The sequence below is a fragment of the Desmodus rotundus genome, chromosome 9 (genome assembly GCF_022682495.2).
Source record: "Desmodus rotundus isolate HL8 chromosome 9, HLdesRot8A.1, whole genome shotgun sequence".
NCBI classification, from domain to species: domain Eukaryota; kingdom Metazoa; phylum Chordata; class Mammalia; order Chiroptera; family Phyllostomidae; genus Desmodus; species Desmodus rotundus.
The window spans coordinates 97,183,003-97,209,655 of record NC_071395.1 but is presented as its reverse complement, the minus strand read 5'-3'; the positions used below and the strand labels follow the sequence as shown (position 1 = coordinate 97,209,655).

At 43.6% G+C, this 26,653-nt stretch overlaps 1 protein-coding gene across 1 annotated transcript in view; it reads left to right on the top strand.

Moving 5' to 3' along the window:
- Positions 1-26,653, top strand: part of ANKFN1 (ankyrin repeat and fibronectin type III domain containing 1) — a 297,585-nt gene that overhangs the window by 150,467 nt on the left and 120,465 nt on the right. The window contains exons 3-5 of the mRNA XM_024573255.3: positions 4,540-4,674; positions 19,050-19,251; positions 22,085-22,295. Of these exons, the coding sequence (XP_024429023.2) occupies positions 19,066-19,251; positions 22,085-22,295 (397 nt within the window). The 5' untranslated portion in view covers positions 4,540-4,674; positions 19,050-19,065. The remainder of the gene's footprint in view (positions 1-4,539; positions 4,675-19,049; positions 19,252-22,084; positions 22,296-26,653) is intronic.

Below are 26,653 nucleotides of genomic sequence, written 5' to 3'. Positions count from 1 at the left end.
CGCACTTCACAGATCGGGGTACAGTAAAATAAAAGGAACCTTTGAATTTAGCCCGAATCCTTCGTTTTAGAAGTGGGAGAACTGAGGCCTCGTGAGAGAAAGTAACTTGCCCAAGATCACCCAGCTGGGGAGGAGCCACTTGAGGACTCGCTCAAACCGCCCCCCTCCACGGCAAACTGGGGTTCTTTCCACTGAGCTAAACGACTCTGAGGAGAAACTGCAAACCTCACGTCTCACCCAGGAGTCCCCTTTCCAAGGACACTGCGCCCATTCCCCTGCAAGCTGCCCTGCACGCCGCCTGAGGGGGTTCATCTGTCACACCTGGAATGACCGCTGGCGGCTACTAAATGGCTTCTTCCAACATGATTAGGCACATTCTTATGTCTCCAAGGCCTCAGTCTCCTGCTCTTTTCTCTGTCTTCAAAAGGCGCGTAGAGCATGACGTGAACGCCCGAACTGCCTCTGTGTCTGTGTGCTGGGGTCGACGAGTGACACCATCACCTGCCATCATGCAGGTTCAAATTTTACAAGTCAGCTTCTTTCTCACTCGCTCTCATTTCCTCCCCTGCTCGCTCACCTGTACCACTGACTACCTCCCTCCCTTGTTCATCTCCTAATTCACACTTCACAGGCCCTCCCCATCAGGGTCGTCGTCCTGCTTCCAGGTTCTCCCTGCTTCGGTCCACGGTCCACAGTGGCTAGGCCAGAGGGATCTTAATCAGCTCCGCTGACATTCTCCTGCTAAAGTCCCTGTCACCTGCAGGATAAAGTCCAAACTCTTTAATCTAATATTCCACACTCCCCAGGCTAATCCTTGCCTACTTTTGGAATCTAAATCCCGGTAGATGCCCCATCACCATTTGCCAAATGTTCCAAGAACTCTCTGCAGTGACTCCATCCTCTTCTCTTCAACCCCTAGAGGTCTTCCTTCCTCCACATCCAGTTCAAATGCAACCAGCCATGTGAATCTTTCCTGACCGTCCCAGAAGGAAGAAATAATTATTTTGTCCTCCCTCAGCATGTTGCTCGTACTTTTTTATGGCACCTTATTTAATCCTGCCCTGTATCATAATAAGCTGCACCTCTTTCACTAAACAGCTCTTTTTTGAAAAGATGCCTGGTTCATCTTTGTGCCCCCTCCTCACCACTGTGCTTCATCAAATGCTTGCATATAGTAGGTGCTTTTTCTTTCTTAATATTTACTGAGCACTTACTACCTGCAAGATACAAACTGTAAGGGCAGGAGGAGGAAGATGCAAAATAATTAAAATGCAGTCCTTCTCTTCCAAAGAGCTTTAATCGGTGAGACGTGTTCATGAATAACCCAAGCACGTGAACTAAGTGTGGGGGTGGAATTGGGTGGAGCGCAAGTGCGGAACACTCTCAGTGTTCCCAACAAGATCGCTAGTGTTACGATATGGAGGGCGGGGCACTGGGGGAGGAGCGGAGGGGAAGAAAAGGCAAGGCTGTTGTTAAATCCTGTCTCTGTGCTGTGGTCATTATTGAGAGTCCTGTGTAGGTCTGGCCGATCCAACCCACCTTTCCCCTAATACCAGAGTAATCTTCCTAAAGCAAGATTTGCTCAGGTCATTTAACTCCCTGTTCAAATGTTTGCTGTTGAATGAATCAAGCATCAGATAATAGCAGGCTTATGCTAGGAATTATGGAGGATATCAGTTTATAGAGATGAGACAAACTCCAGGAAGCAGCTGGAGAACAAAAAGCAAGAATACACTGTCGAAGTGTTGGGAGGAGGGGACCAGAAGTGTGTAATCACTGTGGCTCATCAAGAAGGAATAATCAGATAAGCAAGCCTTCAATGGATGGCCACTTGGCGAGAAAAATCAGATGTACTAAGTGAACTTCAAGGTTCCTTTCAATTCTCAGACCTCATTTAGTCTTTGAGATGGTTTACTCATTTATTCAATAAATACACGCTAAGCACTTCAATAAAACATTCATTAAGTATTTATTGAACGCCTTCTATGTGCCAGGAACTCTGCGAGGCACTGGGAATAGAGCAGCTGAGGAAGAGACGTTGCACGTAAATTCTTACACTATAACGCGGATGACTGATGTTAAACAAGTGAGCGCAGCAAAGCCGTGACGGAAGGGTCCAAGGCGCTCCGGGACCACAAAGCAGGGAGCCTCGCAGCCCAAAGACTAGAAAGACATCCCCAAGAGGTGATGTTGAAGCCAAGACTCCAAGGCACAGGTGGCAGACACAAGGCCTGCAGGCTGAATCCAGCCCTCCTTCTTGTTTTATCCGGCCCAGCACCTTGTTTCTACCCGGCAGCAGCGCCGAACTCCTTTCCCCTAGTTAAGGAGTAGTTACACTTATGCAGTCCTAAAATTACTTTTGTCCCTTTGAAGGCAACCGCGAGGCTGATGTGACCCCTGGTGAAAATGAGCTTGACACCCCTGCTCCAAGGCTACCCACGAGTTAGTCAGACAAAAGGGACTGGGCATTCAGGCAGAAGAATCTCATATGTAGAATTCCAGAGTCATGAGGGTATGGCATGCCCAAGGAACTGAGAGGCATTCAAAAAGAGCATGGACGGTAGGTAAGAAGGTGGCACGAAATTAGGCAAGAGGTACATGGAGCCAGATTGTGAAGAATTTTGCTAAAGTATGTCAAAGAGGTTGTATCTCACCAATAGGCTTTTGGTAACATTAAAGTATCTGGCCCAGTATATCTAACCTAGTAAGTGCCTAATAAATGCCTGTTGGAGAGTGGATTGATGGATGAATGGGTGAATGAGTGGATATGCTTTGCATGGGATGAGGGGTTATGAAATGAGTCAGACCTGAGCCTTTCCCCCAAGAAGCAATGCCCCTATTATGGGAAGCAACCCCTTAGGTTTGCATATTGATTGTGTGACGCAGCCCTGAATCTTAGAAAAGTTACTAAGTCACCTGGCTTAACCCAGCAGGTGGCGTTTGAGTAAATCTGCATTAAAGTCTAAGTTTTTCTGCAGATAAGGATAAAGTTTTACCTGGCAATCATTTAGGCTAAAGCTAAGTGTAGCCTGACTCCTCCTTAATTCTTGATGAAAAACATAGTCTTCTGAACCTCAAGGGCATGAATATTCCCAAATTAGATTACTTGTAGCAAAGCTTCCCTGGACAAATGAGTCCAAGGAGAGAAAGAGAGAGGAAAAAAAAAATAAATATTGCATAGAGAAGTTTTGCCCTTCGAAGAAAGAAAAAGACAATTGTGAAAAGCTGAACGGAGCTCCTCCTCTGAGTCCAGGTTTTATGAGTCCCTGGGCCTTGCCTCGGACCCCACCTCCAGCACCACACCTGTCGGGAACCAGTGAGCTGCCAGGTGAGGGGCTGCCTCTACAAAGGGGCAAGATTTTCAGGAATACAGGATGCCATTCCCAGGATTCTAATTAATTACCAGGACAAAGATGAACACTCCACCCTCATGTTTACAACCAAGAGACTTTCTCCTGATTTGCTAGAGTCATTCAAAATTGGGGAGTTGATTCAGCTCCAGGTGTAGTGCCTAGTCGAAGGGTCCAAAATTATTTCTGAAGTCGTCCCAGCAGCTAAGCTTTCATTTGGCAGAGAAAGACGATCTGAATAAAGCTTTAGAAATATTCTTAGAGCTGTTGCTAGGGCTGTATTCATTTGTGCGCTCCATCAGCAACGTCTCCCTAACACAACAAGCAGCCTGTGAAGGGCAATTGCCCTTTTATGTCAGAGGGAAACACGAAAAATGCCTACACAAGCGGCTTTCTAGGAAATCCATTCTGTGTGTTTTAGTCCTGTAAAGCATAGCCCCATGAAAGGGGCCAGGTGCCCCCAAATGAGGCTCACATGGAGGAGGTGCTGGAATTTTCCTCCTGAGACAGAGCCTCGGAGTGCCAAGTCCTGGGTCTGCAGAACCTGCTCGGACAGAAAGCAGAGCGCTGGTTGAGTGGCCCCACTGGACTGGGAGCTTTCTTAAGGTGTCCCTTGCTCCTGCTGGGAGCCTGTCAAGGACTGCACAGGTGCCCTGAGGTGAGAGTGCAGCTGCCACCTGTATGCTTCTAGTCCCAGGCAGCTGTGGGAGTAAGGGGGTGGTGAGTGGCCCCAGACAGCTGTAGGTCATTTGTAGTCACAGACTGCTGGGTGGGCTCTTGGATGCCAGGCGGTGTTTGTTTCCTGCGGTTGATGTGGTGCAAAGCTAGCTGGCTGCCTTGCTGCCCCTCTCCTCCTCTGTGAGTGTGACAGCGGGTTCCGACTCAGTCTTGTCTGCCGGGAGGCTCCTTGTCCCTGCATTCTGTTTCTAATGGACCTCACAGATACAATAGGCTAAAGGCAGGCTGAAGGCATGGCATCCTTTTACTACATGCACGAGAGCCCGGGAAATCACGCCTTCCCGGGGCTGCACTCCCAAAATACATTTAGTTCCTGAGCCCAGCTGTCTCCCTCTCCCCTTCTCTCCCTGTACATCATTTGCTCTTTTATTTTGTGTTACGAGTAGCTTAGTGATCATGGACTTCAGCTCTTGCCTCTAGTGATCCTGTTCGCATTTTATTCCTTACACAGAATAGGAAGGAGGTTCGCTTGCTTTGCGCAGAGGCTGAGCCACAGGCGAAAGCAAAGCCAATGTGATTTATTGAATGAAAGCACTGGACAATTACCGACAACCTGTTCCTCTGCTGCCTCGAACAGCCGAAACTGGTAAGTCAGATTTGTCCTTGTCTTTCTTCACGTGAATGCGGGGCTTTCTTAGTCACTTGATTATTTTTCAAGTGTGCATGTGTTGCTGTAGTTTAAATAATATTAAAAATCCTGCATCTTCCAAACTTAGCTGCAGGGGGTCCGTGGGGAATGCATATAAGCACACACACAGTCTTGGGTCCACAGCACCACACACGCCCCTGTGGGGAGGCAGGGTGGGGGAGGGGAAGCCCTGTTTCTGATCACTGAGCTTCTTGTTTGCAGCAAGCTTCAGGACATTATGTGCTTGCATAACTGATTAGTATTAGCTATGAAAAAGCAGTGATTCTTTTGTCGTGTAAGATTGTTCTAATCTGGTTCCCGGGTACCTACAAAATACCTGTTGGATCAGGTAAGGATGGATCCCATCATGCTGATAATCCTGAATACAAACTCAGATATATTGCTGCCTTTAACCCAGTTTGTAGCTTGGCCATGCAGAGTAGAAGGCAGCCTTCTGTCCAACCTGGGTCGATGTGCCCATAAATGACATGGCTGTGATGTTGAGGATACCTGCCAAGGGACACAGTGGGCATGCTGCTTGCAAGCCCCTGCTCAATCCACTGCCACTTTTGTACCCATGTTCCTTAAATCCTTTCTTTATTCCATGGCTGCTAGTGTGCACGAGGTTGCAAGGGGGATGTTCTAAGTGTCCTATTGCCGTGCTGGTCACTAGCCCAGCCAGGGATGCTAGAGGTACCACTGGTAATCAAGGCTGTTGTTTCCTATGTTGGGCCCCCAAGTCCCCATTCTCATTTGATTTCTTCCTTTCCTAAACCAGACGGAAGCCCACCTCCATAGAAGGGGAAAGTGAAGGGAGCAAGCTGCTGCTTTTGCTGCCACCACCACCATGCCACCTTGGTTTTGTTTGCCTGGTTACTGCAAGACTTTGTGGCAGCGTTAGTCCATCCCCGGCGGGCTCAGAGTCCACATCCATGTCGTGCATAGTGTCATGTCTTTGGTGTACTCCATCTGCAGTGTGTCCCTGACCATTCGGGTGAAGTTGTGGCCTTGGGTGCTGACAAAGATGGATGATGTTGGAACAGTGAGCAGCATGCTTCTCTCTTTGGTTTTTTAAATGAAAACCAAAGTTGGAACATCTGAGAGATGGGTGACGTTCTTGCCTAGTAGAAAGTATCCCCAGACCACTCAATCAAAAGAGCAGGGTCATTCTCCCAGGAGTTGACAGCGGGACAGGAAGGAGACAGGGTTCCCTAGTGGTTAGAGATGTCAGCATAGCAGCGCACTTTTGCTGCTTCCCAGACTAAGCCTCTGTCTTTGGGAAATTGCCTTACACACTCCCATCCCCATTCCTCCATCCCTCCCATTCCTAATTGTTTCAAAGGAGACATGCTAAGCTCAACTAATATGTCCACGAGATACATCTTGTAAAAGGGCCCAACAGGTAATCGAGACCATTGTTCACACGCGTCAATCCAGAGACCACATGTCAGAAACCCGCAGACACACGTGTATGTGGGGACACGCAGCACTCTGAAGGGAGCATGACCACACTTGAGGGATCAGAGTGGGGGACAGAGCTGGAAAATATAAACGGGTCGTGTAAATAACTTTTCAGTACTGATCGGTAGTAACTGATTTTCTATCCTCCTGGGCCAAGATATGGAAATCTTAAATGTTTTGAAACAGACAAACATGCAACTATCTGGGGGCAGTTAGTTCAAGAATGAGCAGAACTCATGTATGGAATTCATGACTACTTTGTGTTGTTCAAATTACCCCCATACCCATGTACATGGAATTAGCAGATACAGATGTGCTCTAATTTGAGGAGTTCTAGAGGGCTCATTTGCTTAAAAAAAACATTGTCCCATCTCTAAGATTAAAGCACCTGAAATTCTTTCATCAGGGATTCAGTTAAGTATTGCTGTCTTTTATAAAGTACAAATACTCTTAGAAGAAAGAATAATTAAGTTGCTGATGCCTTACCATATATAAATATATTAAAATGTTTTCCATCTTGGAAAACCCAAAGGATGTCGCATTAGTATTATATTAATTCTATTGCTTTCAATTTATTTCATACGTTTCTTCAAGAACTGCCCTCGTAATTATTATTTCACTCTTAATCAGGAAACAAAGTAGCCTTTAGGACGAGCTATTTCCTTCTGTTTCAGGAATGCTTGGGTTAGACAATAGCATCCGGACTTCCTATAGGCCCTTGAGAGTCACGGTAGGGAAAGCTGGACGCTCTCTCTCCCCCCTACTCCACTCTTCCTCCTGAATTCCCTTTTTCCTTCCCTTCAATTATTGGTGGAGCATCATGCACCTGTCAACCAAGCAAAGCTCACAGAAGTTATCCTCGGATTTCCTGATTCCTGATAAGCCACACCTCTGCCCCATATGATCACTCACAAAGTCTGGTCCTTTTTACTTCGTTTATTTTTTAAATCTGTTCAGCCCTCTCTATCCCCATTGTCTTATGCCATAGTTGGAACCACAGGGACTTTTTCAAGAGCTTCACACTTGGTTGCGCCCTGTCACTGGCTCCACCATACCCACCTCCCCTTCAAATCACCTTCGCAATGCTATTAGAGTAATTCTCTGAGAATAAGGAGCTTGGATTTTCCTTAAAGTTCTCTGGTGCTTCCATTTTGTAAACTGGTGGAAGCCTGTATCCATCAAGGCATACGAAGCCCCCGATGGCCTGGCCCTGATACCTCTCCAGGCTCCTTTCCCAGGGTCCTGGAATGGTAGACAAAATGAACCATGTGGGCAGGGACCCACCAGCAACAGAGCAGCATCTGACATCTCCGTGCCCTAACCTAAGAAATTGTACCTGGCTGCCCTTTTCTGTCTTTCCCGCTAGTTGATTCCTCACTCACTGTGCAAAATCCTACTCAGGGACCACATTCGCTAACCCATTTCCCCACACCCCTTCTCCCATGACCACTTCTGTCATAAATGAAGTTATCACTCATCCCTCCAGGCTACTTCTCTGCCTTAGGCATCTGAGAGCAGTGTTCAGAAGTTAAGCTTGCAGACCTAGACCCCTGTTTCCTGGGTTTGAGTCCCAGATCTGGCCTCCAGGAGGGCCTCACTTTCTGACTAGGTAACATGAGGACACCAGTAGTTCTTCCTTCCCAGGGCTGTAACGGGATTCAGTGAATTGATACAGATATAGGTTTTATTCTAAATAGTTCTTGGCCCACAGAGAGTGCCATATAAGTAAAAGCTATTACTATTATTCCATAATTTTACATATCACACTATTTCATAGCTACACTTGAATAGCTGTTTTCCTTTTTAGCCAATGAGTTCCTTGGAGCAAGGTAGGGTAATCAATTTGTTTCAATTTGCTGAGGACTGCCCGAGTTGTAGCAAAGTCCTGCATCCTGGGAAGCTCTTCAGACCCAGGCAAACCAAGACAGTCTGAGGAACGCTATCTCACTAACCTTTGAGTCCCCAGGGTCTATCGCTGGATACCTAAGTTACAAAGCAGGCCATCCATAAGGGTTTGTTGAACTGTGAAATCAGTATTGATTGTCTTTCTACCTTCTTCCTCATGAACATGCCTTCAAAGTTCAAAATATCAGTCGTCTTCTTGCTGTGAAGTTACAGATGACTTTTCAAAACTGATCACTGAATAACTGAATATGTTATTTTTAAAAAATGCACGGGCACTGGAAAGGATGCCCTCCCCCCGCCTAGTTACATATCATCAGTGTAATAGAATCCGCCACCCTTTAGCAACCAAAGACCTACTTGTCATGTTAACAGCCAGTGGGAACAGGAAGGGGGGCCACGTTTTCTTTTCTGTCTAGCGACAGGCAGGTCGAAGTCTGAAGGTCCCTGGTTCACGTCACAGCCTGGAGAGCAATCTTGTCCCAGTCAGAAATGTTGCCTTCACTGAATGTATCTGTCTACCCAGCTGTCAAAAATGACTAGAGCTCCCATGTCTGTATGCTTTGTCTAGCAGCTGCTCCTCGTCCAAATGGGCTCGGCTCTTTTTCCACAGTACAAACAGAGTGATGAGAAAGTCCCACAAGCAGTCTCCTATGAAACAGACTCTGGACGGGCCGCACCACATTATGAGGCAAGATCTTGCCTTTAGAATCGAGGTCTAGAAAGGGGAAGATGACAGGCAGCCAGGCCAAGCTCCCTCGGGCAGAATAACAGCAGAGTTGCTAAGAGCATGGGCTTCAAAGTCAGAGTTCAAATCCCGCCTCCTCCCATTTACCAGCTCTAGGATCTTGGACAAATCACCTCATTTCCCTGGGCCTGTTTCTTGTTTGTAAAATGAGAATACAATAATAGTACTGATTTTCTCAAAGGGTTTTATTACATTTTGTCCAAGCCTGTGAAAACAAAGCCTGAGGCAAAGCCAACTGTAAAGGTTCTACTGGGTGCTGGGAGACACAACCTCGGGGCATCAAGAGGATGGAAAGAGGGGAATGAGTCAAGCAAGCAGGGAAAACAACTCTAGGTGGAAATGGAAGTAGCAAGGCTTCGCAACAAAACCCGTCTGGGTTTTTGTATGTGACTGTTTCCAAGAAGCCCTCCAAACAGTCCAGGGAAGCGGAATGAAGAGGAAATTACCTGCTGTCTGCTTCCAGTCTCCTGTCTCTCCTTGGCCCAGCTTTTCCCATTTCCAGATCATATCAGGCAGCCCTCGGGGTGGCCGTGAGTGAAGGGGAGGTGCTGTAGCGACTGTCCCAGCAATCGCGATGGAAGCCATGGCAGAAGCCACCCTTCACTTGAGAAGGCTGGGGTGTTAGGAGAAAGGATGATGGCGGCAGTCGAGGCTTGCTCTCTACTGCACTTGAGAGAACAGCTGAAGCCGGGGAACTGAGGAGGCTCCACTCTGCACAGTTGTTACCCTGGCCATTTTAGACCTGGATTCTGCAGGCCACTGTCACTCCTTCCTCACAGCTGGGCTCTCGGTGTGCTCACGGGCCCTCCAACAGTGTCGCTGAGACCAGGTGGTAGCATGTCAGAGAACAAAAGGTTTCAATTTTCATAATGTCCAACTGAGCGATTTATTTGATGGTTTATGCTTTTTGTGCCTCCTCGGAGAACTCATTCAAGTTCACAAAGATACTCTATTTTTTCTACATTTTATAGTTTTAGCTTTGCAGTTATTTCATTTCAAATTAATTTTTTATACGATGTAAAAGTAGAGGCTGGGGGAGGTTGTATATAGATTTCCCATTGTTCCAGCACTATTTGTTGAAAAAAAAATTCCTTTTCCCTATTGAATACCTTCACACCTCTGTCAAAAATCAATTGATTACATATGTGCAGGCCACCTCTGGGCTCTTTTTTCTGTCTCATTCACCTGCATGTATAGCAATCTTTGCACCAATATATCACACGTCTTGATTCCTACATCTTTACGGCAGTTCTTGAAATTAGGTAGTGTAAGTCTTCCAACTTTGTTCTTGCGTTTCAAAGTCATTTTGGCTAAAATATTTAGACCATTCCATTTTTATAAAAACTTCAGAATCACCTGTCAATCTCAAAAAATCCTGCTAAAATTTGTATTGGAATTGCATCGGGTCTAGAGCCCAATCTGGAAGACACATTAACAATACCAATTCTTCTGACCTAACGCATGAACAAGGTATATCTCTATGTGTTTAGGTCTTCCTTAAGTTCACTCATTAATGTCTCATAGTTTTAAGTGTACATGGTGTGCATATATTTTGTTGTATTTATTCCTAAGTGGATTTATTTGATTATTCTACGAAACTTTCATGTCATCTGGAAATGAAGACTGTCTTGCTTTTTTCTTTCCAATCTATACTCCTTTATTTTGCTTGCCTTATTTCACTGGCTTGGATGCCCAGTACAATAGAAAAGGTAGAAGGAAGCATTTTGGTCTTGAATCTGATCCTGTAATGAAGCACTGGGTCTTTAATCATAAATATAATGTTGGTTATAAATTTTTATAGATTCTCTTGATCAGACTGAGGAAATCCTCTTCATTTCTGAAAGTTTTTTCTAAATCATAATTAGGTGTCAAACATTGTTCAATGCTGCTTTTTCTGCATATATTAAGATGACCATGTTTTTTTCCTTTATTGTGTTAATGTGAATTACACTGATGGGTGGCTGAATACTAAGCTAACCTTGCTTTCCTGGAGTGAACCTTCCTTATCATGACATATTATTCTTGTTGTATGTATTTTTGTAATTCTATCATTGCTTTTATTTTTATCTTTAAGTATATTGTATTGATTATGCTATTACAGTTGTCCCATTTTTTTCTCCCATTTATCCCCCACTCCACTCTGCACCCCCCCACCAACCTCCAGCATTCCACGCCCTTACTTCATGTCCATCGGTTGTGCCTTTAAGTTTTTTGGCTTCTCCATTTCCTATAATATTCTTACCACATACACACACACCCCATTATTTTACGCCTACTATTTATGCTTCTCATTCCCTGTACCTTTTTCCTCCATTCACCCCTCCGCCTCCCCACTGATAACCCTCCATGTAATCTCCATTTCTGTGATTCTGTTCCTTTTCTAGTTGTTTGCTTAGGTTTTTTGTTTTTTAGGTTCAGTTGTTGATAATTGTGAATTTGTTGTCATTTTACTGTTCATATTTTTTATCTTATTTTTCTTAGGTAAGTCCCTTTAACATTTCGTGTAATAAGGGCTTGGTGATGATGAACTCCTTTAACTTTACCTTATCTGGGAAGCCCTTTATCTGCCCTTCCATTCTAAATGATAGCTTTGATGGACAGAGTAATCTTGGATGTAGGTCCTTGCCTTTCAGGACTTCAAATACTTCTTTCCAGTCCCTTCTTGCCTGCAAGGTTTCTTTTGAGAAATCAGCTGATAGTCTAATGGAAACTCTTTTGTAGGTAACTGTATCATTTTCTCTTGCTGCTTTTAAGATTCTCTCCTTAATCTCTCTTTAATCTTGGGTAATGTAATTATGATGTGCCTTCTTGGGTGCAACTTCTTTGGGACTCTGAGCTTCCTGGACTTCCTGGAAGTCTATTTCCTTCTCCAGATTGGGGAAGTTTTCCTTCATTATTTGTTGAAATAAGTTTTAAATTTCTTGGTCTTCCTCTTCTCCTTCTGGCACCCCTATGATTCGGATGTTGGAATGTTTAAAGTTGTCCCAGAGGTTCCCCAGTCTCTCCTCATTTTTTTGAATTCTTGCTTCTTCATTCTGTTCCAATTGGATGTTTATTTATTCCTTTTGTTCCAAATCATTGATTTGAATCCCAGTTTCCTTCCCTTCACTTTTAATGATAACAAGCAATTTAAAAACAAAAAACAACCAGAACTGCCAGAAAATCAAACTGTATGGAAGTCCGACAACCAAGGAGTTAAAGAAGAAACATTCACCCAGACTGGTAGGAGGGGAAGAGAGGACGTGAGGCAAGGTGGTGGCTGGCAGACCTGGGCAGGCCAAGAGGTGGCTGGCAGACGGGATTTCCCACACTTGCATGCAGATAAGCCGGGAGGAACAACGGTGAGCGAGACAAGACTTCTAGTTCATTGTGTATTTTTCTTTATCTCACTTCGAGTAGCCTTCATGTCTTCCTTTGTGTTGAGGCTGTCCTCAGTCACTTCTGTGAGCATCCCAATCACCAGTGTTTTGAACTCTGCACCTGATAGGTTGTCCATCTCCTCATCACTTAGCTCTTTCTCTGGAGTTTTGGTCTGTTCTTTCGTTTGGGCCATATTTCTTTGTCTCATACACCTGTTACATGTAAAGGGCGGAGCCTTAGGTATTCGCAGGTGGTTGGGGGTAACTCACCTCACTGCCTTGTGGCACTGTATGTGGAGGAGGGGTCAAAGAGGGAACAATGTCGCTTGCTAGCTTGCTTGGCTCTTGCCCAACTTTGTCACATTCCTCACTTCTCACGAGTGGATTGCGCCATTTCAGGAACTGATTCCCCAGTGGGTGGGCTTGTGCACGTTCTAGGATCCCACTGGTCCTCTCCAACAGACTCTCCTATAAGACTAGGAGCTTCTACCACCACTGCAACGATCGATATATTATCTCATTTAAAATTCTAATATCCTTTTTAGACATGACTACTATAATTGAGATGAGGACCACTGTTAATGGTGAAGAAAGTGGACCTGAGGGAAGCTAAATAGTTTGTCCAATGTCATCCAGTTAATCAGGGTAAAAGCCAAAACCCAAAATCACATCAGCCTGATATCGAAGTCCCTGCTTCTAATACTGGCCTTAAAACCACCATGATTATCTTGAGGTTGAAGAAGAGAAGAAAATGTCAGTACAGACCTCAACCTGTTGAGTTTTTCGGTCAAACTGACTAACAAGGAATGCGCTCTGAAGAGTGATATCACAGACTCAATGCAACATGAACAGTTTCCCTGACGGTGCTCCAGGACCTCTCAACCGTCAGGTACTTCATTCCACATTTGAGTCTCTTTTTTTCCCAGTCAATTCAATGCAAAGATGTAGAGAGATGTAAAGATGCAAAGATGTAGAGATGTCTATCATTTTCAAGACACTCTTATGGGTGCTATATGATTACATGAGGTATTAACAAAGTTCCCAGCAAGAATCACACGCCACATTCAAACAAAGTAACTGAGGAAAGGTTAATAAGTTTCACATTTCTTTTGTTAAATTTACTCCTAAGTATCATCATTTTAATGCCATGCTATTTGAAGTGGTTTTGTTTTCTTAATGGCATTTTCATTTTAAATCTGTCTTAACTCAGAAAGGAGAGGAGTTATGGAAAGCCTTGCACTATCTCAGAACTATACTACCTCTTCTACTAACCGACGTAATTCCCTCTCCAATGCTCTTTCTTTCATGCAGATTTGAGTCACTGTCTAGTACCCTTCGTTTCCACCTGAAGGACTCCCTTTAATATTTCTTGGGGGCAAGGTCTGCTATCAAATTCTCCCAGTTTTTATCTGTGAATGTCTTAATTTGCCCTTCATTTCCGAAGGGTAGTTTTGCTGGACAGAGAAATTCTTATCTGACAATAATTTTCTTTCAGCATTTTGAATATGTCATTCATATCCTCTGGCTTCTGTGGTTTTCTGCTAAAAAATATGCTGTACACTTATTTGAGGATTCTTTTTATGAATGTGTTATTTCTCACTTGTTGTTTTCAAGATTTTGTCTTTGTATGTAGCTGTTGGCAGTTTAATTATGACACATCTAAGTGTGAATCTCTTTTAATTTATCATTTTGGGTGAATTTATTGATATTCTTTGAGTTTATTGAGATTCTTGGATGTGCAGGTTGTTTTTCATCAATTTTGGGAAGTTTGGGGCCATTATTTCTTTAAATATTCTTTCTCCCCCTCCTCCTTCTCCTCCTTGGACTTCTATTATGTGTTATGTTGATATACTTGATGGTGTTCCACGTATCTCTGAGGCTCTGTTCATTTTACTTCATTTTTCTTTTTGCTCCTAAAACTGGACCTATTTTCCAATTTGAAAATCTTTCCTTCTGCTGCTGAGCCCTTCTAGTGAATTTTTTCCTTAAGTTATTCTCTAAAATTTCTATTTGGTTTTGGCTTTGTTTTATAAAATTTACCTCTTTACTGATATTCTCTGTTTGGTGAGACATTATTCTCATCATTTCCTTTATTTCTTTAGACATGGTTTCCTTTAGTCCCTTGAAAATATTTAAGATATCAAATTTAAAGTCTTTGTCTAATAAATCCAGTATTTGGACTTCTTCGGGGGCAATGCTTATGCTTTATTTCCCGTGAATTGGAGATAATTTTGTTTCTTCTTGTGTCTCACTTTGTTGTTGTTGTTCTAGCTGTTGATGAAAACGAGACATCTTACATGACAATGTGGCAACCCCCTTCCACAGGGTTTACTGTTTAATACTTTTCATAATTAAATCTATAAAGTCTGCGTGTATTGTTACATATGGCAACTAAGACTCTTCTTGGTTAGCTTAGTGGTCAGCTGATGATTGAACAAAAACATCCTTGAGTGCCTGGAACCACTAAGTCTCCCAGTCTTCTCAGAGGGGCTCTGTGTGCATTTGGGGGCACACCTTCAGTCTCATCAGGTTTTTGAAGCTCTGCCTTAGCCTTCACTTCCTGCTTGCACAGAGCCTCAAAGTCAGACAGAGATGAGATCTTAGGACTTTTCAGGTATTTCATAAGAATACTCCCAGCCTTAGGCATGCATGTGGTCTTAGAGAGCCCCAGGAATGTGTCAGAGATTTTCAAAGTCTTTGTGTGCATTGCATTACCTAGCTTTTCCTTTAAGCGTTTTGGTGAGTCTACTGTTTGCCCCACTCTTATAACCACCGCAGGCAGCTGTGCTGTTAAACAGTTGCTGATGTTTGTGTCTGACAAATGCCCCAGAGGAAAAGGTTGTTTGCACTTGGTCAGCTCCAAGTCAGATCAAATAAAGAAAAGCCTTGTGAGTGGGGCCTTCCAGGGAACCACCAAACAAGTCAAATAATGACAATTCTAGCAAAATGTGGCTGTGAAGACGTGCCATCGCCACTCTGCACCACCAGTGGCCACCAGACTGCGGTTTCGTTGCTGCAGTTGTCATCGTCGCCGCCTTACCATGAGTGCTGACCGATGGTCTTCGAGGCTACCAGAGAGCTGGGCAGATGGGGATTAAGCAAGTTAAAGATGCCATTAAGCTCACTGTTCTTACTGAATTCCTCCACCCTTCTTGAATAGACACTTCCTGATTTGCTGCAAACCTTGGGTTAATTTCTAGGGTTCTGAAAAAGTTAATTCTGAGGTTTTTTTCTAGTGTTCTCATTGCTGGTATGGAGAATTTGTAGAGGCCTTACTTTGTCATTCCCACTGTCATGCTATTTTTCTTTTTATAATCTTTCTGTGAAATGTTTACTTAGGTGTACAACCTGTAAATGGCTTTTTAAAAATCTCAGTTGGATATTTCTGTCTTTTATTAGGAAAAGGAAGCCATTTGAAGGTATTGTTCTCACAGATATATTTAATCTTGGCCCTACTACTTCACTTTACATGTGTACTTAGTATGTTTTCTTATTTTGTTTCTTCTTTAGTTTTCAATTTTTATCTTTACTCCTCTCTTAAGTAGTTTGAAGTTCTACTTGCTTTCCTGTTTTACTATGTTCCTGAAAACACATTATTAAAATATCTACACTTACATATTTTCTATCAAAATAAAAACTAAATATCATAATAAATACATAAACTCAGATATCAAAACAAGGTTTTAAAACAAACAAGAAAGCTATTTAAATTGTTGCAGTGTATTCTGGTGTCCCTGGTTGGGTAGAAGATTTAAGGTAACCTTAATAATTGTTGCTATTTATTGAGTGGTTACTGTGCTACTCAAACAGGATACATACCTTTTGGTTGTCAATTCATTTAATCTTCACAACTGTGTAAGAACTCTTTTTATATACAATTAAACAAACTCGGAAAATTTAAATTTTTACGTGACTGTCAAGAGTAACATATATTATAGGTAGCAATATCATGATTCAAGATTGGGCCATACCAGAGACACAGCTACACTGCTTCTCAAATGCTTGTCCTTTTCCACAAGGGTAAAAATTTAAGAATACAGTTAGTTGGAAGAGGCATGCATGTTTATGAGAACAGATAATGGAAAGTGGTCTTTCTTAGTATTTCCAATCAGATAAAATTATAAATATAGAGGAAGGGAAAAATATATAATGATGGATGAAATCTGGAGGAATAGCTATGCTGAAGGATAGCCTGGAAGGAAGGGACAGCTGGGAAGTATGCTAAGGAAGTCAAAGAGACAGAGAAAGCCGATGTGTTTTGACTGAAGAGAACAGATGGGACAGGAGCAAGACAAAAGGAGCCAGTGGGTAGGTAGGTGTCATCACTTGTAGGGCAAGTAACCAGAACCTGATCAATCGACAGGAATTTATTCACTGGACTCCTGGGCACTGGGGCAGATACGAAAGAATGTAGAGTTATTTGGGGAATGATAATGATGCAGACAAGACAGATGGCACTAACTGGGGCATTGCTTCTGACGGAAAAGGCTGCAGGCAGAAGGCAGAAACAAAGAGTTTAAGGCAACCCCCATGTCGGCCAGCTTGCGTATCAATCTGAAATTTTTGTGGGACTAAAAAGATACAGAGGAATCACTGCAGTTGCTGTTAGATCAGAAATAAAGGATTTGTAGAAGGAAAGAAAAATATGTCAAATACCTACTCTTTCCATTTCTGCTCTTGTGTAAAAGATTATTAAAGATTCATGAAAGCCCCTCTACACCTCCCTGCACACTACAGACAGTCCTTTACATCACCCTCCCAATTTAAATATGACTGTCTAGGTAAGACTGGGTAGGGCTTAAAGGACATGACTAATTCTGAACAGGTCTGACCACCTTAGAAGGCATGAGAAAGTCTTTTTGTGTTGGAGAAAATTGCTTGCTTAACATGTGCCTGAAGACATTCAACAATGTAATGAAGATAGATCTCCATTTGTGAAAACCTAAGTTAACCGAGGTTAGTTGGTGTTAGTAGACACGGAACCCAATTCAGAGACATGAGGAGAAAATCAGCTTTCTGGGTAGCCCCTTCATATATTATATGTAACAGAGTCTCATATGTGCATTAACTTATTCTAAGGTATGAGTGTCTTCCATAAGAAAAGTGACAGCTGCCATGAGCTATCCTATACTTTAAGCTCTTCACATTATCTCACCAAATCCTCACAACTGTAATATTGTAGATGTTATTATTATTCTTACTTTATAATGAGAAAAATGAGATTCAGACATGTTATGTAACTTGCCCAACATCACAAAGTAGAAGAGTAGTAATTCATATTCAAATCTGTGTTGTATATCTTTCACCCTAAGGAAGGCATTTTTTAGGTGCTGGGGCTGTAAAAATTAATATTTGGCAATCCTTGTTCTTGAGATGCATATAGACTAGCTGGGAGACAGGAAGCCAAAAAACAGTTGCAATACAATAAAATACGTATTGCAAGAAGTATACATGTACTACTGAACAAGTAAAGAATCACCTAATTTTGCCTGAGGATGGTGGAGACCACTTGAGCGTAGACTTTACGGGTCAGCCGAGGTTTCTCAGGTGACAAGGACACAGGTGGAATTCCAATACACACAAAGCAGCACCTGCAAAGACCCAGAAGCAGGAAAAAGGTTGAACTATTTAGGAAACCCTAAGGAGGTCATTCAGAAAGACTGAATGAAAAAATGCAGACATACAGTAGAAGATGAGGCTGGGAAGGTAAGCACTGTATGTGAGACTAAAGAATTCAGATTTTATGCCTTAGGAATTAGGGAATCACTGAAGTCAGTCCTGTGAAGAGTTTGGTCAATAAAAGAGGTTCTCTGTGCTATTATATCATGAGGTCCATAAGGCTATAAAAATTCAAGGGCTGGAGATGACCTCAGGGTCGTGGCTAAGTAGTAGTGGCAGCATTACAAATGGAAGACTTCGCTGGAGATTTGAGGGGAGGTGGTAGTATGGCAGCAGCGTGCTAGAGAGACCTGGGCCCAGTGCCCAGAGGCTGATGCAGGGGTGGAGACACCTTACACATAACTGTGGTGGCCAGTTGTGCCACTCATGCATTTGTTCATCCGATACAACCGTGCATGCCAGCAGCCACAGCCTCGGTAGTACTGGTATTTCAATAGTCGTCGCCAACAGAATGGTAAGCGGCTTTTGAGATGGCATGGCTCGTGTCTGGACACTGACACCAGGTATGACTTTGGGACTTGTGTACAGAGGTGCGGAACAGCAGTCAAGTCCTGCCAGGAAAACACCAGCAGTGAGTGCCCCAGAGGACGCTATCTGGAGCATCTGGCGTCAGCAAGGTTGGGCCTGTGGGTCTAAGTCCCTGAAACCTCTGGGAACTGAGCTGGTTCACCAAATCTCAAAAAATTGTGAGGCACAATTTAACACCTAGATAGAAGGGGGATCTGCAGGAGTAACCACATTCTCTTACGCACCCAACAGAGAGCAGCATCTAGAAGGAGGTAAGTAGAAAGACAGCAACTACAAATATCCAAGAGGAACCAGACAGATTCCCTTGGTTATAGAATTGAGATGCTTCCTCCCAGTGAGACTGAGACAAAAAGACTCTCAGTCCTCAGCGGCCCATGTCATACATGTATTTGGATGTAGATGTTTATATAGTAAATGTAGGTGGTCATTTCATTTCTTCCACTAATTAGCTATGTGGCCATAAACAAGCTGCTTCCTCTCCCTGAGTTTCAGCTTTCTCATCTATAACATGAAAAGGCCGGATCTGATGACTTCTAAGCTCCCTTCCCGTTATAATATTTTATTAGGATTCCAGATGGTTACTGGAGATGATCAAATTGTGTCGAATTATAATTATGCTGTGTAAATGATAATATATCCTACTTTCCTCCTTTTAGGAACTGTTGTGTGAAAATGACCCAACAAATGCAGAATTTACATCTTTCTCAGTCAAAAAAACACAGTGCCCCCTCATCCCCCAATGCTGCCAAACGCCTGTACAGGAACCTCTCTGAGAAGCTGAAGGGGAGCCACTCTTCGTTTGATGAGGCCTATTTCAGAACAAGAACTGACCGCATGAGTCTCAGAAAGACCTCAGTGGTAAAAAAACCCTTTTAATTCTTATCTCGGTTTGATTTGTGCAGTTGTGTTTGGACTTAAGAAGAGTCTTAGATGATCTGGGTTTACTTCAGAACCTGACGTTTGCCGTTTTATAAATGCTGGAAGGCAGGGAAGACAGAAACTGCGCATACCTCTGTGGTTAGCTGACGTCTGAGTGATCGGGAGAGTTCCCCATTCCCTTTCTTAATTTCTTTCCCCTTCTTTTCCCTTAGTTTTTCATTCTTTAATAGACCAAAGAAACAAAAATAGCAAATATGGAGTATGAGATTAAATAGGCCTCTGAGACCTTCATTGTTCATTCAAGTATTGAATGATCGATAAACAATATTTTTTATTTATAATGTATACTCTATATGCTTTCCAAAGGCATTCAAGACAGAATCCAAGTAAAAAAAAAAATACATATGTATTATATAATGGGAGATAAAGAGACAGACATAGAGGGAGATGGTGAGTGGGAAAGAAGGAAGGAAGGAAGGAAGGGAAGGAGGGAGGGAGGGAGGAAGGGAGGGAGGAGAAAAGGAAGAAATTAAAAGAAAAGAAAGAGAAAAAGGGAGAGGGGAAAGATGGAGGAGTGGGAGAAGAAGGAAGAGAGGGAGGGACAAGGTTGGAAGGAAGGAAGGAAGGAAAAAAGGAAGGAAAGAAGGAAGTAAGAAAAAAGAAAAAATTAGAAAAGAAAATAGTGGGGATGGAAATAGAAATGAATATACCAAAAACCTAGGCAAATATGGTACCTAAATTTTATCCTTGCATTTGTCTCTGAGTTCCTCTACAGTCAAAACAAAAAGGGAAACAATTGGTTATAGCATCCCATTAGCTCATAGTTGGAAGTATGTTGCTCTATAAGGAGACATTAATATTTTTTGTTGCTAAGTCCTCTAGCCTTTATAAGCTATCATAATGAATTATGTAATGGAGGACAAAAATTAATATTGGTGACGTTACAGACATTCTCAGTAGCAGGTTCTTACACTGGCCCTCGGTAAAAGCTGGGGGATATCAACAAGGGAGAGGACGCTCAGCAAGGGTATTTCTGCAGGGGTAATGGCACCATTTGTTCGAGCCTAAAAAACAGACATGAGCCCTAGCCTCTCCAGACAGAAGCATGGAGGAGGAAATGACTTAAGAGTGAGAGCAAGCATGGCACACGAGAAATCAGACATACTAAGAATCATAAATACACAACTGTGGACAGGGCAGCATTTTAACTTTACACTCGTTCGTTTTCTCATTTCAAACTCATCTTCTGGAAGGGCTTGGCTGTAGCTGAGTTACGGCCAAAGCATCAGAGGCTCCCCAGTTTGGCAGTTGGTCGACAGAACACTTTTCCATTCAGCAGATTGTCCTGAGAGCGGCACACCAAAAGAACTCTATTCCCGGGGTGCACGTTGTCAAAACAAGCATTTGCATAATAGCTTTGTATTTTCTTCTAATTTCAATCGTGTGCTATGTGCTCAGCTAAACCCACTTGCATGCAGGCTTTGATAGGGAGGATGGATTTTTGATGCGACTAGAAATAAAACCTGCCAATCTCAATATTTGGTCACTGAAGACCTTATGTATTTTAATTAGGTGACTCCTGTGCTAGGTCAGGACCAATGGTATTTCAAAATTTTAAAAACCAAGCAACTCTAGGAGAAGATACCAGATAGATGTGTAAAAGTGTATGTGTTCTTTTTCTCCCATGAGCTACAGAAATATGTTTGAGAGAATTCCATAGCTTTTCTCCTTTGTTTGCTATTAATCCTCTGAAAGAACTTTCCAAAGGAATCATATTGTCTTTACACGCATTGTCATTATGAATATTAATTGTTTGGGGCCTCTATGGCCCCAAACAATCTGCCACCCAGCCACGGAAACCCTCCCTGAGGGCTCAGAAATGCTAGGTGTTCTGTGGTTGGGGCTCTGGGTTGAGAGAGGGTAGAGGTTAGTGTAAAGGAGTGCATGAGTTGGGGAATCAGCCCACAGGCAGTATGGAGCTCTTAGAGATTTATAAATAAGGGAGGGGCATGTAATGTAAATTTTGGAAAGATTACTCTTGATTCAGTGTGCAGCACGGACTGGAGGAGACTAAGACTAGCAATAGACAGGTCATTGCCACGGCCCAGGCAAGGGATGATAATGGTCTGAGCAACAGCAGAGACACAGGAGTGGGAGAGAGAGGGGATGAGTGTGAGACAGAGAAAGAGTGCTCTCGGTTCCAAGCCAGCCAGAATTTAAACTACCTGTGCTACAGTCTCTCTGCCAGCATTTCCCCGATGGTCTTCTCTAGAACGTGATTCCAGTGGGAGTTCAAACAAACACAATTAAAAATTCATTCTCCGACCAAATGCTTGAAGCAGGTCGGAGTATTTCCCACCTACTAGAGAGTCACAATTGCGTGTTAAAAATTATGAAAGGCCCTGACAGGTCTTAAGAGTAAAATAATGCAGTAATTTGCCTTAATCCACTGTTTGCCAAATTTATTTGACCACGTGTTACTTTCTTCACGGAACACCTTTCAAAGACCTAACCGCACAGTATTGCACCAGAGACCGGCTTGAGAAAGTTGATGTTTGCTCCCATCTATAGACTAACCATGCTCAACTGTATTGTCCCAGTGCATCTAAATGTACATATCTGTTCAGTGGACAACAGAAACGATACAGGGAGGGTCCAACGCAGTGTTTACTTTGGAGACCTTGGGCTAAAATTCAAGTTGTATCCCTTGTAATTGGGAATGCAGTCATGGAAGCAGTCTGTTAAGTTCCACAGCTAAGCCACAAAGACATGCTAGTCTATGCCATCGTGCTAACCTGCTTCTGTTCTCCAGAACTTCCAGGGCAACGAAGCCATGTTTGAAGCAGTCGAACAGCAGGACATGGACGCCGTGCAGATCCTTTTGTATCAGTACACCGCAGAGGAACTGGACCTCAACACGCCCAACAGTGAGGGCTTGACGCCTCTGGATATCGCCATCATGACCAACAACGTGCCCATTGCTAAGACCCTCCTGAGGACAGGGGCCAGAGAGAGTCCACACTGTGAGTAAACCTGAGGATAACAGAGGAGGGTTAGACCTCAGCTTTCTGTCACTGAAACAGCCATGATGACCTTAGGAGCATGATGACTGACTAAGCATAGATTCTGAAATCTGTTACATGTTTTCATGGACTTCCATGCAACCAGCGATAGGGTTTATCAGTCTAAGCATTGAGTTACTTTCTAAACAGACTATACTGAATGGTATTGAAAAGGAACCCCGAAGGAATACACTCCTAAGAATACAACTAACTGTGAAATACTCTAAGTGAGGCTATGGAACAGGAAGTATACATAGAAAAAATTAAGTATGTGTGTGATATTGTCTTCCTGTCCATAATCAATATGGTGGCTTCATTCATTCATTCATTCATTCAACAAACACTGAGGATAGGGCATTGTTCTAGGTACTAAGAATGCAGTAGTGAGCAAGAGAAAATCCCTGTTCTCACAGAAATTACATAACTATGGAGGGGACTTCCCATAAGCAAGTAAGTAGATAAATCAAAATATAAACTGAAATAGTGATAAATACTATGAATAAAATGAATGAGCGGCTAGAGGTTGATGGAGTGGGAACTCTGCGGATGGAGCGGAGTGCCTCTCTGATGGGGTGACGTTTGAGCCCAGTCCTGTATAACGTCAAAGAATAAGCCATGAGGCGTGGGGTCAAATTCTAGGCAGACTGGACGTCGAGTAGAAAGGTGTGCTGAGGCAGATGGGAATGAGATCGCCATAGCTGAAGAGCGAGAAGGCTGGCGTGGCTAAAGCAAACTGAACAAAGGAGAGACTGATTGCTGAGGGAGCAGGTCATTCAGGCCAGGGGCAGGCAGTCCCCTTGAACTGTAGTGCGCTGGGGATACAGGGGAGCTGCTGAAGCAGGTGAATGGCATGCTCTGCTTCACATTTCCAAAGGGCACGACAGTGCTCTGGAGAGCAGACGGTGGAGGGCGGTGGTGAGCCTGGGGGGGCAGCGAGGAGTCTGCTGCAGTGGTCCACGAGACACGAAGAGTGGCCTGGACTAGCACGCTAATGGCATTGATGGCGGGTGGCGGTGGAATTCTGGATGTATTTCTTAACAGTGTGATTGAGCTGTAACCCACGTGCCGTACAATTCACCCACGTAATGTGGACAATTCAGTGGTTTGTAGCATATGTACAGAATTGTGACACTGTCATCACTATCAACTTTAGACCACTGTCATCGCCTCCCCAGAACACCCAACCCCTGACCTCGCACTGCCCTCTGCCCTGGGCAACCACTAATCTACTTTCAGTTCCCATAGATTTGCCTATTCTGGACATTCTACATAAATGGAATCATGTAATATGTGGTCTTTGTGAATGGCTTCTTTCTGGATATGTTTTGAAGTCGAGCTGAGATTACCAGCCAAAGGGAGCTGCTGTGGGGCCGACGGCAGACCTGCCCAGGAGCGGACGGGACAAAATCACACAGCCCTCAGCCTGTGCCAGGCACTATTCTGAGCACTTTACGTGTATTCACGCCTTTAATCCTCACAGCCACATTCTGAGGCAGGCACTCACATTCCCCTCGGTGCAAACTCTCTGACCCAATGACCACAGTGGCTCTGAGCCACAGTTTTTATGTTTCCTAAAAGAAAAAAGTAAACTCACCAAACTGTTAGTTTCACTAATACTGATTCACTTACTTCCAAGTGGTGAGACCCAGAAGGCTGAAAGAGACGCAAGCAAATATATAATTAGAGGTCACATCTCTGGTTCTAAATTTCATCAACCCCTGCCACCCAAAGACTAGGTACAGAGGCAGACCCTTGTATCAGAAAACTCATTATTTGAGAAATGCTAAGCTCACCACATCCATGTCACAGAGAATGAGGGTTTGCGTTGAGCAGGATCGGGGCTCTTCCACGAGGGCTTCGTCATCAAAGTGCTGCTTCCTTTTAGTGGACTGGAGGATTTTCAGGGAGGGGCACATAAGGCCGGAAGAAATTGAAAAGGCTTATTTGCTACCTTCCAATCTCTGTGCAATAATGCCTGTCCCGAAGACCCAGTGAGAGAGCAGTGGCAGAGAAGCAAAGGTCTGAGCAGAGAGAATGCAGACTGAGCCCCATTCTATGGGAACAAGGAGACCATTCATGCAGATGTTGCCTGCACGGGGCTGGATGAAACATTAGTCCTACTTACCTGAGACGCTACAAAGAATTCTCCGTTTTCTTGAAACCAGTAAGACCCCCATGCTCCCCAAGCCCCTTTGTGCATAATTAAATCTCTATAAAAGAACCCAAGCAAATTTGTTCAAAGATCTCTGGTTTTTCTCATTCCCTCAAGAATGATAACCATAAGCATCATCACTAAGTTGTAAATGACAGTGAGAGATAAACCCGGGTTTTAGCCTCTGGGAAACAGGACACCTAAGTCACCTTGGCCACCCCACAACTCAAAGACATGGTGTGATGTATAGACTCCCACGTGTGTAAAAATGGCAAAGGGACCTTGACTGTCTGTTAAGTCTCCACTTACATTATCTCCAATTTTCACACTGGCCCTTTGGGGTAGGTAGAGGGGAATGTTATTAACTCCTCTTAAAGAGGAATTTTTTTATCCTGAGAGGCTAAATGGCTAACCAAAGGTCACATATCTATCAAAAAGGAATAGGGATGTCAAAAATGCAAGCCCAAGTCTGTGGGACACCCATGCCTGCGATCCTTCTATGCAAACTTACTGCCTTCCCAAAGAACCAATAAGGAGGGTGTGGCCAGATGCAGGGAGAGATGGGCCCTGCATCTTTCCCTGTGTGCTGTTTGCTAACATCCTATGGTGTATTTCTTTATTCTGTTCTGTGCACTAAGTTGCCATTCCTATTGGAGATGGGTGGGACAACAGGACACAATCTGTCTTCAGGGAGTTTTAAGTCACTTTACATATCAAGTACAAAAGAAAGAGAATTGCTCCTGTGCATGAGTATGAGCTAGCTCGTGAGAAAAACCACGGTTGCCAGTCAGAGCCAAATAAGTAAACACCTGCTACAAATTGTTTCCCCAAAGCTGCTGAGAGAAGGTTAAAGAGAAGAAAAATAACAATGAGGTCTTAAGTTCCTAGAGTGTTTTACACATTTCAAAAATGCCTTTGCTGGCTTGAGAGCTGGGAGTTAGTTAAATAATTCTACAAAACAAGTAAGTGGTGGAGGCACACATCTGGGTTTGAACCCAGATCTTCGGTGTTCAGTGCTTTGGTGTTTGTGGAAAAGCACTAACACACTTACTACCACACCACAGAGGCTCGATTCCTTCCTCCCCTGATCCTCCACTTGCTCCTCTTCAATGACTGTCAAGCATCTCAAAGCACAGTGCAGGGTTTCCAACAGGGTTAGTTGTCTGTCCTCCCTTCCCCTGGGCGTTCCCTTCTGAAAACTAGCCCAATGTGCTCCCACTATGTCGACCAAGAATCCAGCACAACGCAGAAGAAAGTGCTCTGTAATTCTCCCCATTTCATAAGAATCACAAAAACACAGATGAGTTTAGGGACTTAACTCCCAAGCCTGTCTTCAGTCTTTAGCTCCTCAATCACAGAACTGTATGCAGGTGTTCTTCATAAAGAGGGCTTGAAACCCAAGCATGTGCACTTCCATATCATAGGAAAGTCCCACAAGTGGACACCCAAACTCGTACATTGCCTCAAGGTTAAATACGTTCAGAACCCCCGCCTGCCCATTAGATGAGTCGACTGTCTTTATTCAGCGACTTTTTCCTGTTCCTCCACCTTTAGGCAAGCAGCACAAAGTAATACTCATTCCTTCTAGGAGAAAACATCAGTCACTATTAAAATAGAATCCCAAGTACTTCCTCTCGGATGGGAGCCCTGAGCTCAGGAAACAGGCACAGACTCTGAAAGGCTTGGAGCAGAAGAACTGAAGTACAGAGGCACCTCGTGACCCCTGGGGCTGCGCCTTTGCTTGCTCCCTCCATTCAGTATCCAGTCGCCAGGACTCATGCTCAATTGAACAGCTGCTATCTGAGAAAGACTTGTCCGCATGTGGGAAAGTCCCCAGTCATAAACCCCTCCCTTATCCTGACTAACTCATACCCTGCTCCCACCCTCAAATCACACTTCAACAGTCTCCAGAGGAATTTGCTGAATCATCAATGAGGTCTTTGCCTTTCTGAGGCTGCTTTTATTTGGCACCATTTAGGCTCTGTAAATAGTAATCATAAAGAAGCCCATTCTTTTTGGATACCTACTATGTGCAAATCCTATCACTCACATGGATTTTGTCTCATCTTTTGATCCCAGAACCCAGCACATAGTAGTGACTCAGAAATGTCCAGTTGTAATTTTAAGCCCTGTCTCGTGCTGCTGGGAATTGCAAGTGTCAAATTTT